The sequence below is a fragment of the Lissotriton vulgaris genome, chromosome 7 (assembly GCF_964263255.1).
Source record: "Lissotriton vulgaris chromosome 7, aLisVul1.2, whole genome shotgun sequence".
NCBI lineage: Eukaryota > Metazoa > Chordata > Amphibia > Caudata > Salamandridae > Lissotriton > Lissotriton vulgaris.
In genome coordinates this window covers 223699280-223714725 of record NC_141695.1, presented here as the reverse complement: position 1 = coordinate 223714725, position 15446 = coordinate 223699280, and the positions used below count along the sequence as shown (strand labels likewise).

Genomic DNA, 15446 nt, shown 5'->3' with positions numbered 1-15446 from the left:
TGCCGAACGATTGAACCACTTCAGCCAGGGGGGCCATGTAAAGATTGAACAGGGTGGGGCTCAGGGCAGAGCCCTGAGGTACCCCCTGTTCTAAGGCTATGCTATCAGAGAGGTACATGCCTCTCTGAACCTGGAAGCACCGGTTGGTGAGGAAGCTTTCAGCCAGCCCAGTGCTTCCTGGGTGACCCCGGCTTTGTTCAGACTCTGCAGCAAGATGGAATGTGCCACAGTGTCGAACGCGGCACTAAGGTCCAGCATAATCAATGCCATGGTCTGGCCCTCATCAGCGCCTGCCCGTAAGGTTTCGGTCGCTCTCAGAAGGGCGGTTTCAGTGGAATATCCTGACCTAAACCCTGATTGAGAATTGTGGAAGGCATTATTAGACTCTAGATGGGCCATGAGTTGACTGTTAGCTATTTTTTCGGCCACCTTCGCCAGATATGGTAGCAACGAGATGGGCCGCAGGTTCTCTAGGATGTCCTGACTGATGTTCGGTTTTTTCTTTATCGGAAGTACAATGGCTTTCTTCCACTCCGCAGGGAGGGTGGCCGTAGAAAAGGAGAGTTGGAGAATGTGTCTAAAGTGTGGTTCTAAGACTTTAAGGCTAGCTGCTAGTATCTTGGGAGGGGCAGGATCCCGAGGGGAGCCTGATTTGATGCTTTTACAGATATTTGTTAGAATCGTGGTAGGAGGGACTGAGAAGCAGTTTAGGCAAGTCTTAGCATGGGTGATCTCCAAGTTCTCAGTAAAGTCAGAGCCAGAGGGCAAATCATTAGAGAAGTTTGCGTAGATGTTGGTGATTTTACTGGCAAAGTATTTAGCAATATTATTGCACGTTTCAACATTTCAACAGAGTCATTCTGGGCAGTGCTCTCATTAGTTACCACAGAGATTTCTTTAAAAATTTTAAAGAGCTCCTTTGAGGAGTTCTCAGCCTCTCCAATACGGGTCTTATAATGAAGTGCTTTAGCGGAACGAATTAGTTTATAGTAGCTCGCTTGCGCTTTTTTATAGTGGTTTTTAGCTGTGGGGCAGAAGTTGGTGCGCCATTCGCGTTCCAGTTTTTTGCATGCAGATTTTGCAACCTGAAGTTCTGATGTAAACCACGGGGAGGGCTTTCTCGTTTTCTTGTTAATTACTGACCTACGAATGGGAGCGGTATTGTCTAGGGCAGTTAGGACACAGTTCTTGAGGCATGTATAGGCGGTCTCACAATCGGACCCTCCAGGAGGTCCTGCCGCTTCAAGTTTGTCAATGAAAGTGTCTAAGTTAAAGTTTTTCCACTTTCGACTTTGGTAAATCTGCGTGCTATCGTTCCTTGTTTCAGACTCAGACACCCATATTTGTAAGGGAATGACAAAGTGGTCAGACCAGGGAACGGGTATTGGAGGAAGCGCTTCTACTCCATTCCAGTTACCAAATATAGGGTCGAGCATGTGACCTTGTCTGTGAGTAGGGTCCTGGTTTTTAAGAGCTAGCTGCAAGGAAAGTAATTCTACTTTTATGCAGGAGGCATCCTTGTCTAGGACATCGTCAAAATGGATGTTCATGTCGCCAAGCACCAAGAGTCTAGATTTCCTCAAGGCAAGATGTGCTGTAGCCTCTACTAGGCTAGCTGTAAAATCAAACAGTCTGCCTGGGGGTCTGTATATAAGAATACCTGATAGGGAGTGTTGAGGCCCCAGTGTGATACTGAATGAAGCTGCTTCGCAATGGTCAATTGTCAGGGGAGATAAGGAGCATTCCAGTGGGGCTCTAACAGCAATGGCTATTCCTCCACCCCTACGGTCCTGCCTGTCAAGCCTGGCGAGTGAATAGCCAGGAGGCAACGCCTCTATGATGTCTGGGTCAGAGTGTTCGCCAAGCCAGGTTTCAGTTAATAGCAAAATATCGAGTGCTTCATCCTCGAGTAGATGATAAACTTGGATGCAGTGTTTACTGAGAGATCTACAGTTAAGCAGTGCTGCTTTTATCAGGCTTTTAGGGGGGTCTTTTATAGAGCCAGTTTCTGGAATAAAAGGGCACATAGAACAGTTGTGTAATGATAGAGCCTTCATAGAATGTAAACATGGTAGAGTTATAGCAGGACGGAGATTCAACAGAGTTTGTTTATCATACCGTATGTGAAGGGGCTTTGGTTGACCAGAGTGTATGGCCCCGCGCTCCGTCCAGTCGCAGACGGGCGCAGACGGGCTTGACTTTGGCACGACTTCGGCGAGCTTCCGGCGTGCCCGCTGCACGCGTCCACTGCGCGGTCGCTGGCCAACACACATTTATAGGCAGTAGGGGCAACTAGAACGCTGACCTGGCCGCCCAAGCCCGGAAGTGCTAGGCTCCTCCTCACCTTCCGCAAACAAACGCCCAGAAATGGACGCGGCGGACCGGGGCGGGAGTCGGCAAGGATGTGAGTGACAAGAAATTAATTATGCACACAAAACATTTAAAATTAGCCTTACTCGCTAAAATTAAAATAACACGCTATGGATCAGCGCTAACAGTGTGACACATTAGTAACACACAGCGCGAGCGGATAGAGCCTGCCACTGCCACCGGCAAGACTCTTCTCCACTATAAGCAAGTAAAAGAAGAGAAAGTAACTACTCCCGCAAAAAACGACCGAAGGAAAGTTACCTATGATGTGTTTTAAAATTGGGAATCGATGCCTGGTCTTTAGAGTAGTATGGGTGAAGGAGTCCATGAGCTCCCAAACGTTCTATAGTCCTGGAAATATTGAGACAAGAAAAGAACTGAGAGAGCGTAAATCAAGTTGCTCTCCTGTTCGCTAAAGAATAATGTGCGGAGAGTTGCACAAAGAAACTCGCCTTAAGAACAAAGGGGGTCCCCTTGGTCATTATACGGCTTACCTGGTTCGGGGAGATGCCTCGAAGCGCGTGGTTAAGTCCGTTGGATGGTGTAGATGAGGGAGTCCGTGAGCTCCCAAATGTTCTGGGTTCCTGAATGTATTGCGACATGAAAAACAAATAGAGTGTAGGTTAGATTGCTCACTTCTTTATTGAAGCAAAATCACCTGGATTTGTTCAAAGGAATCCTGCTATGAGAGCAGGCGCTGCATTTCTTTCAATGTGTTTGTAACCAGGACGGGTGGCCCCCGCCCCCGGTGCCCCGGAGTGAGCCCGTAACATGTGACCCCTCCCTCTTGTTTCCTCAGGTGTCCGCGGCCCCTACCTGGAACAGGTACGAGGAGAGGTACAGCTGCGACCATGAAGAAATGGGCCACGGGCCCTTTAAGTGGCCAGGTGGGAGTATAGCGGAGGGGGACGCTTTTACCTTGTGCTCACGCCAGGACACGGAGCTCTAGACACTTGTCTTTGCCGCAGCAGCTTGCGGAACCCGCTTCGCGGGTCTCGCTTCGCGTGGGAGCCTTTGCCAGCCAGCATCTGACCGGGAGTCGTGATTGGAGGTTGCCGCCCTTCGACAGAGGCGGTGTCAGTGGGTGCAGTCTCGTGCAGGGCTGCGAGCGAGGGCGGGCGCAGGACTTCTAGTACCAGGAGCGCCCACCAGACCCAACAGCCAACACCTGGGCCTCTCTCCCTGCACGCCCCTCCCCACCATCCCCATCTTCAAATACCCTTGCCACAGGAATATCATTGGGACGCTTTTACCTTGTGCTCACGCCAGGACACGGAGCTCTAGACACTTGACTTTGCCGCAGCAGCTTGCGCAACCCGCTTCGCGGGTCCCGCTTCGCGTGGGAGCGTTTGCCAGCCAGCATCTGACAGGGAGTCGTGCGTGGAGGTTGCCGCCCTTCGACAGAGGCGGTGTCAGTGGGTGCAGTCTCGATCAGGGCTGCGAGCGAGGGCGGGCGCAGGACTTCAAGTCCCAGGAGCGCCCGCCAGACCCAACAGCCAACATCTGGGCCGCTCTCCCTGCAGGCCCCTCCCCTCTCTAAGCCCGGGCAAAGGGCGGGCTGTTTGAGGCCGTTCGAGGACTGAAGAGATGGACTGGGCCCTATCCCTTTCGCCCTTTTTTGCGCCATTGGTACCATCTCCTTGTTATTTCTTGCTGTAGTTTCTGTCTTGTACATCCCTGTAGGAAATATATGTACACGGGTAAGCCGATGTAGGGCTGCTAAGGGAGGGAAGAAGCAAAACGGGTCCCTCAATGCCTTTATAACGAGAACGAACATTGCTATAGACAAGGAAATTACTAAAATGCAAAACCGTGTTTCCTTAGACTTAGAGGCAGCCAGAAGATTGTCTCAGTATATTGCCAAATCAAAAAAAGAATCCTTGGGCCATATAGCGTCTGCAATAACCCCGGAGCGATTGCCTAACCCTCGACACATCACAACGCAGGTTGATGTTCACCACACTTTAGCTACGTCTCCTGTGTCAATTTTAACTCTAAGCCCCACTCAACCGCATTCTAGTCAGAACTCACCTGTGATCATTCCTGAACCAGATCACGGTCAATTGAATGCCAACACCCCATGGATCACTGAGACCCATGAAAACTCCCTATGTACTAACACTAAGGGTACAGCGCACAAAAGAAAACGCAACACAAGATCTGCCTACTCACGTAAGAAGGCTAAAGTCGCTAGGGCTCACCATCCCAATATTAGCAATTTCCCTGTACACATTGCTGAAGGTAGGACTGTCTCCCCTGTGCAGATGCCCCCCGGTGCAGATGAGAACTGCGCAACCTTGGATATCACCAAGGAGAACGCAGTAATAGAGGACATCGGGATACAACTAGATGAGCCGGAGGGAAAGGATGTGGACTTTATAAAAATAGTTTGGGAAACCCTAAAAAAGCTCTCCTCCCCCCTGGATTTAAGACTCTCACATATTGAAAACCATCTCTTAGAGGTGGAAAAGAGTATCTTAAGCCTAGCAACCCTTAGGTTGCGGGACCATGAAAATACTAGCGTGCCAGACGATAATCTAGTTGCACTAACATCCACCACTACCCCTCCAGTACCGTCCCTAAGCAGGCCAATACCCAAACCACGCACAAAGGGTTATGATCATAAAGCCTCCAAACCCCCACCAAAGCCACCGCAGCACCCTACCCTACAACCTATTTCACACCACAAAGTAGGAGCTGCCCCAAAGCTGAATGACAACAAGGCTGATTGTACTATCCCCCAGGGGCCACAACATAGAAGTAATTTTCGCGGGGGCTATATAGATCTTCCCCCAGATGCAAAGCCATATGTGGTGGTACTGACAGGTGTACCAGAAATTGAGAGTGACCACCAAGAAAACCACTGGTCCCTGAAGAATAAGATTATCCACTGGCTGAATGTGAATGGACCGATCCCTAACCATTTGAGAAGTAGAATCCTAATGGTGCGTAGAGTTCCTTGGATAGGTCCTTCTCGTAAATCCACTCCAGGTGACTGTATTGTCGCGTCTTTTGAGGATCCACATACGGCCCATCACATTTGCTCGTGGACTACCTATGGGGAAAACTGATCCATTGTAGCCAGACCTTTAACCTTCTTTTACCCCCCTCGCCCTAACTTAAACTATGGGGGGGAAAGGACATCGGTGCGATATCCGGCTCGTGGAGGGGCGAGAGACAAATGGCAAGGCCTAAATAGAAGGTGGCTTGGGGTACCAACATCTAATAGGTTTGGTTGTCTTGAAGAAGTAGATTGACTTTCCATGCCTCTGGATTTTTCACCAAATGCCAAGGATAACCTGTCTCTCGCGGTCCCTGACCTCACACCTCTGGCGATCAAACCTAGCAGAGCTGCCCCTTAATAGGACCAGAAGCGGTTACAAACGAGCCAATGACTAATAATCTAGATCTTAGCTTAGCTGCTCCCTATCCATCTGGCCAATTAACCGTGGATGCTTCGGCAGAACGGGGGGTGTTGAGTATCTCTATCACCAAGGCAGCTGTGGGATTTTAGTTTACGGACTGAACATCATCTGCGCCATCTTGTCACTCACGTACAATATGCACGGCAGCCATTTTAGGTACCATGGTCTCCCTGTTCACGATCGATCGCCAGCGCGCTCCCCTGACCCTGCGAGCATCCCCCGCACACCCTGGCTGCCCCCGCTCTCACATGCATAAGTCATAAACCCTCCCCTTCCGCATGACTCTGTCCTTGGGAGTCACACCCGCGCCTGACCAACACCTCCTTTCCCTTCATGAATACCCCTCTTTTGATAAACCCTCCCTCTACGCTCAATTGTCCACGCGGACCATTCCTTCCATGAATGCCTCTCCTTTGATGACCCCTTCCTCTGAGCCCGATTGTCTGCACGGGTCCCAGGCCATCCCCTAGCCGGAGGATACAGTTTATTGCCCCTACTGTATGAAGTCGACCCTCTTCAAAGAGGCTACTATTGATCATGGCCTCCCCACCCCCTGAGATCCGATCAGGCGCACACATTCTAAAGAATCGGCGGAACATCCAGCTGCGTGATAGCCCCCTTCCTATTGTATATGGGTGAGGACCTCTACTATAGCTACGTTCGGGAATGGGCGGAAACGGGGATTCCGGGGATGTCTTCATAGTGTCTTCATTGTAATAAAGAATGGTCACATGCCATAAACCAGTGTATAAAAGGCCAAGCCTCAGAGAGGCTGTTAGAGCACCTCGAAACGATACCTTGTTGTCTGATCTGATGTGTTCTGCTCCGTCGGAATAAAACTTCTGCTTCCTGCCTTCCAGTCTCCAGCGCCTGCCTCTTTGTTTGGTAACTAGAATGGTATAGAGGCGGTTAGCGCCGGGCAACTTTATAAAAGGCCATCAGCCCTACCTTTTTTTCTACAATTGGCGTCCCAAACGTGGGGCCCATCAGTGACTTGTGGATCCAGTGGGAGAGGTCCTGAAGACAGAGTGAACGACTGCAACGATCGGGAGAGCTCCTGTCCGATAGACCCTCGTCTGACAGCCGATCATCCGAACTTCACTGGTTCTGAACAGACCTCTCTCGAGTGATCTACGGTCCTGACTGGGAACCATCAGGAGTGCCGCGAAGATCACGAAGAATAGAGGACGATCGGGCGCTGGATTCGGAAGACAGGAAACTGTCCATGCGGTCCGGGTAAGGTCGTGTAAATGCGACAAATTGCGAAATGATTGTTTGATTTGGAAAATACTAGTATTACTCTTTGAATTGTTGGTTCTTTTGAAGATTCGCTGTCTGCAAACGGAGAAGAACAGGCTCTCTCTTTGCAGACAGTGAAGGATAGGTAACGCAGACCTTTGTCCCCGTTGTAATCCGTCGTGCCTATCTTCCTCCCCCACCGATTGATTGTTTGGCCCGAACTATTGTTCGCGGATTGTTGTCTGGAGATTCTTTGTCTGCAAACAGGGAAGAACAGGTTCTCTCTTTGCAGGTAGAGAAAGGGTAGGTAACGCAGACTTTTGTCCCCGTTGTAACCCGTCGTGCCTACTCATTCTCCCCATTGATTGTTTGATTGACCGAACATTGACTGTTCGATATTGGTTCTTTTGAGGTATTCACCGCCTGCAAACAACGAAGAATAGAAATATTCTGTCTAGTCTTTGCACGCAGTGATAAGATAGGTAGTGCAGACTTTTGTCCCCGTTGTAATCCGTCATGCCTATCTTCTCCCCACTGATTGGTAGCCTGTTTAGCCCGGACCGCTTATTAGAGATGAACCATCCAGCTCCACTGGAAGGCACCCCTAATAAGGACATGTTCATTAAGCATGGACTAGTCGCTATAGCTTATAATAAGTTATGGCATAAATATACAAAGAAGGACCCCGAAAATCAGTGGCCACTGATAGGTTCCTTTGATGATCATAAAATAGAAACATTAGAAGCAGCGCTCCAGAAAAATAAGACTACGCCCACCATGCTCGATAGTGTCGGCATGTGGCGCAAAGAAGCAGAACAACGGAAGAAAAGAGAAGAAGCAAAAATAGGGAAAGAATTACGAAAGGCAGCCCACCTGGCCGCTAAGCAACAAGAAGAAGAAACAAAAGAAAGAGAGGAAGCTAAACAAAGGCAAGAATCAGGGTCGACAGGCCAATGCCCTGTTAGGACTCCCTCTACGCTCTACCCCGAGCTGCCCTCCAAACAACGGGAGAACGATGAGTTACTGCTAGACCCTCCGATCATCTACATGTCCCCTCCATATGCCCCCTGCCAACAGCACCCGCCAGCTCTGAGTGGGAACGAGGGTGACCTTAGCGCTAGTGCCCCAGCCCTCGCGGCCTCCGCACCGGCCGCATTGGTAACGACATCAGATGACCCAGAGGCTAGCAAACAGCCACCAGCCAGACCGAATAGATTGAGCAAAGATGAGCGGGATGGGATTGACAAGATAGTGAAGACACTAGTAGAACGGAAGGAGAGCGAAGAATATACGATGGATATGCACAATTCACATGCCGGTAGCCACAGACGGCATTTCATTTTACGATTCAGCTACCACACCCTGAACGCATATGAGGATAGGTATCAGAATAAGGGCCCCGCTAAACTGACAGCTCTTTATAGAAAGGTCGATGTCGGGGATGGGACTGAACACAATGTGACGGACCTCTTCATGCAAACGCTTGAAGTCTTCCGCCACCTCACGGAACAGAAACCAGAAGTCAAGATTACAGTCCCTGAAACGACAGAGTCCCCATTAGAAGTAGCCAACACTATGATGCCGATCAGAGAAGCGGCCCCTTACTGGGTTCCGCCACGAGGTCAGGGAACAAACGACGATATCAATCACACAGATGCAAAGGGAAGGGTTGTGTACAATTGGGTTTATCAACCATGGGATCGACAAGATATCTTAACTTTTAGGCAAACCCTGCCCGATATAAGAAAGAACCCAACAGCATTTTATACCGAATTAGGCACAGCCTTGGGTTCGGCGATAATGACTTTAGCGGACATTGACTTGTTTTTTGGGTTATGTCTGCTGGCTGACGTATGGAAGCAAATCCGGAAAGCCGACCACACAGATCTGTTCGGACATACCTGGAATCAACTCAGTGAGCTGGATAGACAACGGGAGCCCGGAAGGAAACCTGTAAAAGACGTACTGGAACTCCCAGACAAAATAGTTCAGAAGCTAAAGACATTGATCCCAGAGAAAAAGGTAGATTGGTCGATAGTCACGGCTTGCCGTCAGAAACCCCAGGAAGACGTATCGGAATACTTCTCCCGATTTGAGACGGTGTTCTCCGACTACAGTGGCCAAGACATGACCACCGCCACTGGACAACACCTGTTTGTGCAAAATTATGTAAAGGGTCTGTCGCAAGAGGTCTCCCAAAAGTTACAGACGAGCGAGAGTAGTTGGGGGGCCTCCAAACCCGCAGCTATCCTTCAGATGGCCCAGTACTACGAACACCAAAAGAATGAGAGTGATAGGGCATCCAAGAGAAAGAAGAAAGATTTGAAAGAAAGGGTGATGATAGCCCAGATACAAGGGGTAGCGGTTGGAAGAGAGCCCTACAGGGGGAACTACCAATCGACCGCCCCTAGAAATACACCTCCTAAAGATCGCACCCCGACACCCCACATTGGACGTAGAGACATTAGCAAGGACCAGTGTGCCTTCTGCAAAGGATTTGGCCATTGGAAATCCCAGTGTCCGGTTCTGTTGGAGATGAACAGAAATAGGGACCCCAAGGACGTAGCGGGTGGACCGAGAAATAAAGGACAGGGACGAGGGTACACAAATGACACCAACACCGACAGACCAGGGAGATCGAACACGTTTGACCGTCCCGACAGAACCAGTATCAACCTATCAGACAGTGAGAATGCCCCCGACTTTGCATAGGACTGCCAGGGGCAAGGGAGGGATCCAGTCGAGCTCTGTGTTGACCAGCAAGGTCCTTACGTCACCGCTAAGGTCCTGGGTACAAAGTCTCCATTTTTGGTAGATACTGGGGCGACACGTAGTGTGTTATCGAAACGACTGATTCCAAGGGCACCCTTGTCTGGCTCACACATTACATCGATAGGTTTCGATGGGACGCCCTCCACTAACCCCATGTCCGTACCTATCTCCTTTGACCTAGAAAACAACCTCACTGATACAACATTTTTGATCTCCTCCAACTCCCCCGACGCCATTATGGGCATTGATTTACTAAAGCATTTTCGAGCTACCATTAGGTGTTCCCCAGATGGAGTCCGAGTCATCCTGTACGACAACCCGGGCATGTCCAAATCCTGCCCAGCACGACACATGTACTCCATAGCTGACGCTGACCTGTCCCTGCTCGACACCCTGCCCCCGTACCTATGGGCCAAAAATGACTCTGATGTAGGACGAATGATGATTGACCCTGTGCACATAACTGTAAGACAAGACGCAATGCTCCCGAAACTTCCACAGTATCGGATATCACCCGAGGGTGAGAAGGCACTGGTAGCGATCATTCAGTCCCTGGTAGATGCAGGAGTGGTAGAGGAAGTAGTTAGCAATGTCTGCAACAGCCCTATCCTACCCATTGTTAAAAAGCAAGGCGAGGGAGATGAGAAAGCGTACCGCTTCATCATCGACCTACGGGAAGTTAAAAAAGTGGTGGTACCCCAGTACCCCGTAGTCTCAGACATCACCACCATTCTGACCCTCATTCCATCCACTGCCACCACCTTCACTGTCATTGACCTCAAAAATGCATTTTTCTCTATCCCCATCCACCCAGACAGCCGTTATCTCTTCGGCTTCACCCTAAAATCCCGCTCGTACCGATTTTGTAGAGCTCCCCAGGGCTGCACTGAAAGTCCCAGCATTTACAGCCAGGCCCTCAAAAGACAGCTGGACGCCGTCCAGCTACCTGATGGGGTGGTGTTGATCCAATATGTCGATGATATCCTTTTGGCGGCCGACACCACTCCACTTGCAATCACAGCCACTGTCCAACTCTTACACTTTCTTGCAGAAAATGGCCACAAAGTCTCCAAAAAGTAATTGCAGTTCTGCCAGCCTCAAGTGACATACCTAGGCCATCTCCTGTCCAAAGAAGGGAGGAAACTTACGCCCGATCGGATCCAAACCATCCTAGACACCCCCATCCCAAAAACACAGAAGCAAGTCCGTTCTTTGGTGGGTCTTACCTCTTTCTGCAGACAATGGTTGCCAAATTTCAGCCTCATTATAAAACCCCTACTTTCCTTGTTGGCCAAAGATGTCCCCTTCCTGCTCCCTTGGACCCCCGAATGCCAAGCGTCCTTTAAAGAGTTGCGGGATGCCCTTTGTTCAGCACCTGTCTTGGGAACACCGGATTACTCCAAGCCCTTCTCCCTCTTCACACACGAAAAGGAGGGATGCGCGTTGTCTGTTCTAACTCAGCCCATCGGCCTTAAGCAGCGCCCTTGTGCCTACTTTTCTGCCACTCTTGACCCCGTAGCCAGAGCTTTGCCTGCCTGCCTTCGAGCAGTAGCCGCCGCTGCTGTCTCTATCTGTCAGAGCGAGGGAATCGTACTTTCGAACTCCCTCACTGTGCTAGTACCCCATGCGGTCGACACCCTTTTGAACCAGACCAAAACTCAACACCTGACTAGTGCACGACTGACGGGGTACGAATTAACACTACTTGCTCCCCACATCACCCTGAAGAGATGTACGACTTTGAACCCTGCCACACTACTACCCTTGCCTGAAAATGACCCCGATGTGCCTCCCATACATGACTGTGTGACCCTCACGGACGAACAGACTAGGAGTAGAATTGACCTCCGAGACACTGCTTTTACAGACCCTGATGGAGAGCTATGGGTAGACGGCTCATGCATCAAACTCCCAGATGGCACCACTTCAGCCGCCTATGCGGTAACGACAGCCCGAACAGTAGTTGAGACAGCCCGCATCACACAACGATCCGCGCAAGCGGCAGAGCTAATTGCCCTCACATGGGCATGTATCATAGCAACAGGGACCACGGCAAACATTTACACAGACAGCCAGTATGCCTTTGGGGTGGTTCATCATTTTGGGCTCCTGTGGAGGGAAAGGGGATTCCTGACGTCCCACGGCACACCCATCCTCCACGGAGACCTGGTTTCCGCTCTGATTGAAGCAGTTCTCCTCCCCAAACGATTAGCAGTGATCAAGTGTCAGGCACACAAGAAGGTGACGGACTTAGTTGGACAAGGAAACGCGCTGGCTGATATCACTGCATGAACCACAGCTGAGAATAGGACAATGACGCGCATGTATGTGACCAGGTCACAAGCAGAGAAATGGACTGACGCTAGGGAGACGATTAGAGACATCCAGTCGGCCAGCACCCCTCACGAACTGACCGAGTGGGCACGGGTGGGTTTAAAGGACGATGAAGGCTGCTGGCGGACAAAAGATGCAAACAAATGGTTGCTGCCTGACTCATACCTGATCCCCATACTGACTATGGCACATTCCCCCACACACATAGGATCTGCCCCCATGATTTAACTCATTTCCAAAGTCTGGCACAACGACAAAATCCCCAACTCAGCCAAACGCCTGGTCCAGCAGTGCCTTATCTGTCTGCAACACAACCCCGGGAAAGGAACTGTGGTGCCCCGGGGAGGGTTTGGGGTTCCCGACCACCCCTTTGAGGTCCTCCAGATGGATTACATCCAGCTAGAGAGATGCCGAAACTTGAAGTATGTACTAGTCATTGTATGTGCCTTCAGTAAATGGGTAGAAGCCTATCCAACCCGTGATAACACTGCCATGACTACTGCCAAAGTACTACTGAAAGAGTTTTTCCCCCGCTACGGCCTTTGTCGAATTTTATGGAGCAACAACGGCCCCCACTTCATAGCTGAGGTTATCCAACTAATCTTGAAGGGGTTGGGTGTGAAGCAAAGGGTCCATGCGGTCTTCCACCCCCAATCTGCTGGTTTGGTGGAGCGACACAACGCTACATTGAAGCTGAAACTGTCAAAAATAGTGGCCACCACAGGACTTAAATGGCCAGATGCCCTCCCACTGGCATTGCTATTGATGCGCTCCACTCCCACTAAACACCATTTGACCCCCTACGAGGTTGTATTCGGACGACCAATGAACCTTTGGACTGCCCCCAAACCGACCTCCATCCATGACGTCCCGGACATCCTACTGTCTGATTACTTGTACAAATTAAGTAAAACATTGTCTGTCATTCATCAGCAGGTGCAGCAGGCCATCCCCGATGCTTCCAGGGGTCCGGGCCATGACATCCAACCGGGGGACTATGTGTTAGTCCGGAATTTTCAGTGGACGAAGAGTCTGGAACCCCGGTGGACGGGCCCCTGGCAAGTACTGATCACCACCCGGATGGCTCTTCGAGTGGAGGGGAAATGGTACTGGCTGCACGCGCACCACTGCAAGAAGGTCTCCTCGACCCTGGCCACAACTGAAAACATCGACAACCAGGAAGAGCTCTTGAACAAGGATCGGCCATCACTGAACTGCTATCCTGATACCGAGGCACTTGAACTTGCAAAATTCCCTGATCCCACTGTGCCATCCAGGGAAGGGTATTTCCTGCATCGAAAGGAGGGAGCTTCGGCTAAGTAGACCACGGACTAAGTTAAATCTCAGAACGGTGACCTAAACACCACCAAGGGTTACCCGGAGAGAAGCTAAACAAAGTCTGTGGTTCTGCCTACTACCGAGCACCTTGAAGATGATAGAAGCGCCAGATAAGAAGATGATGGAAGCGCCAGATAAGAAGATGATGGAAGCAGCCGGAAATACCCACTACAGGAACCCAAAGACTGACAATATGCACAAATCAAAGACAATTGCCTTCTTCATTGTCTTCCTCTTTTGCCTCCTCCTCATGACTTCCTTCTGGATCTTGGAGGAAAGCACACCTGCACATCAGATATTGCTAACCACCGCACAGCCAACGACTATGAAAGAGCATCACCTGATCTCCCTCTCACCTCAGCTCCGAGAGAGGCGTAAGGAGGTCTGGAACAATTCCTTTGTACAACTGTTGCACCAGCACAACCTTGCTGCAAATGCCACCAACTGCTGGATCTGCGGACTGCTCCCACATGCCACCGGTCACTCCATCCCCTTCATCCCTTCTCCTTTCTCAGTTCATGGCTCCTGCCTTGCCTGGTTGATCCTCATGCAAGAAAGCCACAAGGACAACGCCACTTCTGGTCAGACAGTGTCACACTTCTACTATGGGTTCTGGCTGAACAAAACCGGAAGGACATCTGCTCCCTTTTGCCCCGTGCTCTCCGGTTCCGCCTTCCATATGGACATCCCTGCCAAAGAGCGGGTGGAAATGCAGGTGCTCCATAATCCAGCTAGACCCACCTTTTCCTACCTACGGAAGCGAACCGCTGCCACTCTGACTGTGGCTCTGTCCGTTATCAACGCCACGGGTCTTGTGTGCATCGAAGGACTGGGAACGCAGCTGGTGGGTCACAGTGCCTGCCACATCACCAGGTCATTGGAATCAATTGATCCCCCCTCATTTGTCGCTTCTCCGAATATGTACTTTGTTTGTGGCACCAAAGCGTATACTTGGCTCCCGAAAGGTTGGAGGGGTACTTGCTACATCGCCTTCGTTCTTCCCCCCACGTACGTAGCCTCTGCTAACCATCACCGGCAGAGGCGCGCAAGTGACATTGGACAAGCCGACTCCACTGGAGCACAGTTCCTGGATGCAGTGAAGGGACTTGTTCCCCTGTGGGGCCCAATGGCGAACAGCCGCGCCATCCGACACCTGACCCAGGCAGTAGAAACAACCATCAACATCACTGCTGGCATCCTCGCTAACAACACGGCTGAGCTTCAGGCGGTCCGCCTTGTGGCCCTTCAAAACCGCCTTGTTCTAGATGTGGTTCTCGCCGACCGTGGAGGAGCATGCTGCATCATCGGATCTAGCTGCTGCACCTACGTGCCGGATAACTCGCCCTCAGTCTACAAAGCAATTGAACACCTCCATAGACTTTCCTCGGAGGTCCACCAAGAGCAAGAAGGATGGTCGCTTGGGAGCTGGTTTTCGGATACTTTGAAGGACTGGGGATGGAGGTTGTTTACATTTATATTGATACCGGTTGTAGTAATATGTGGGTGTTGCCTAGGTATTCAATGCTTGCCATCTTTGTGTGTACTGATCTCTAACTGCGTGTGCCCTAAGACTTTGGACTTCAGAACTAAGCACATGAGTCCCCTCTATGAGGTGGAAATACGTGGCCTTATGGGGATAGATCCGAATTGACAAGTTGGCGAGATATGTTAAAAGGGAGGACTGTGGGATTTTAGTTTACGGACTGAACACCATCTGCGCCATCTTGTCACTCACGTACAATATGCACGGCAGCCATTTTAGGTACCATGGTCTCCCTGTTCACGATCGATCGCCAGCGCGCTCCCCTGACCCTGCGAGCATCCCCCGCACACCCTGGCTGCCCCTGCTCTCACATGCATAAGTCATAAACCCTCCCCTTCTGCATGACTCTGTCCTTGGGAGTCACACCCGCGCCTGACCAACACCTCCTTTCCCTTCATGAATACCCCTCTTTTGATAAACCCTCC

The 15446-nt window shown here is 50.7% G+C and overlaps 1 protein-coding gene across 1 annotated transcript; it reads left to right on the top strand.

Annotated features, from left to right (window-relative positions):
• The first annotated feature begins 13572 nt into the window (after positions 1 to 13572).
• LOC147701259 (uncharacterized) lies at positions 13573 to 15129 on the top strand. Its single transcript, XM_086929999.1, has one exon. The coding sequence runs from the start codon at positions 13573 to 13575 to the stop codon at positions 15127 to 15129; it is 1557 nt and encodes a 518-aa protein (XP_086786125.1).
• The last annotated feature ends 317 nt before the right edge of the window (positions 15130 to 15446 follow it).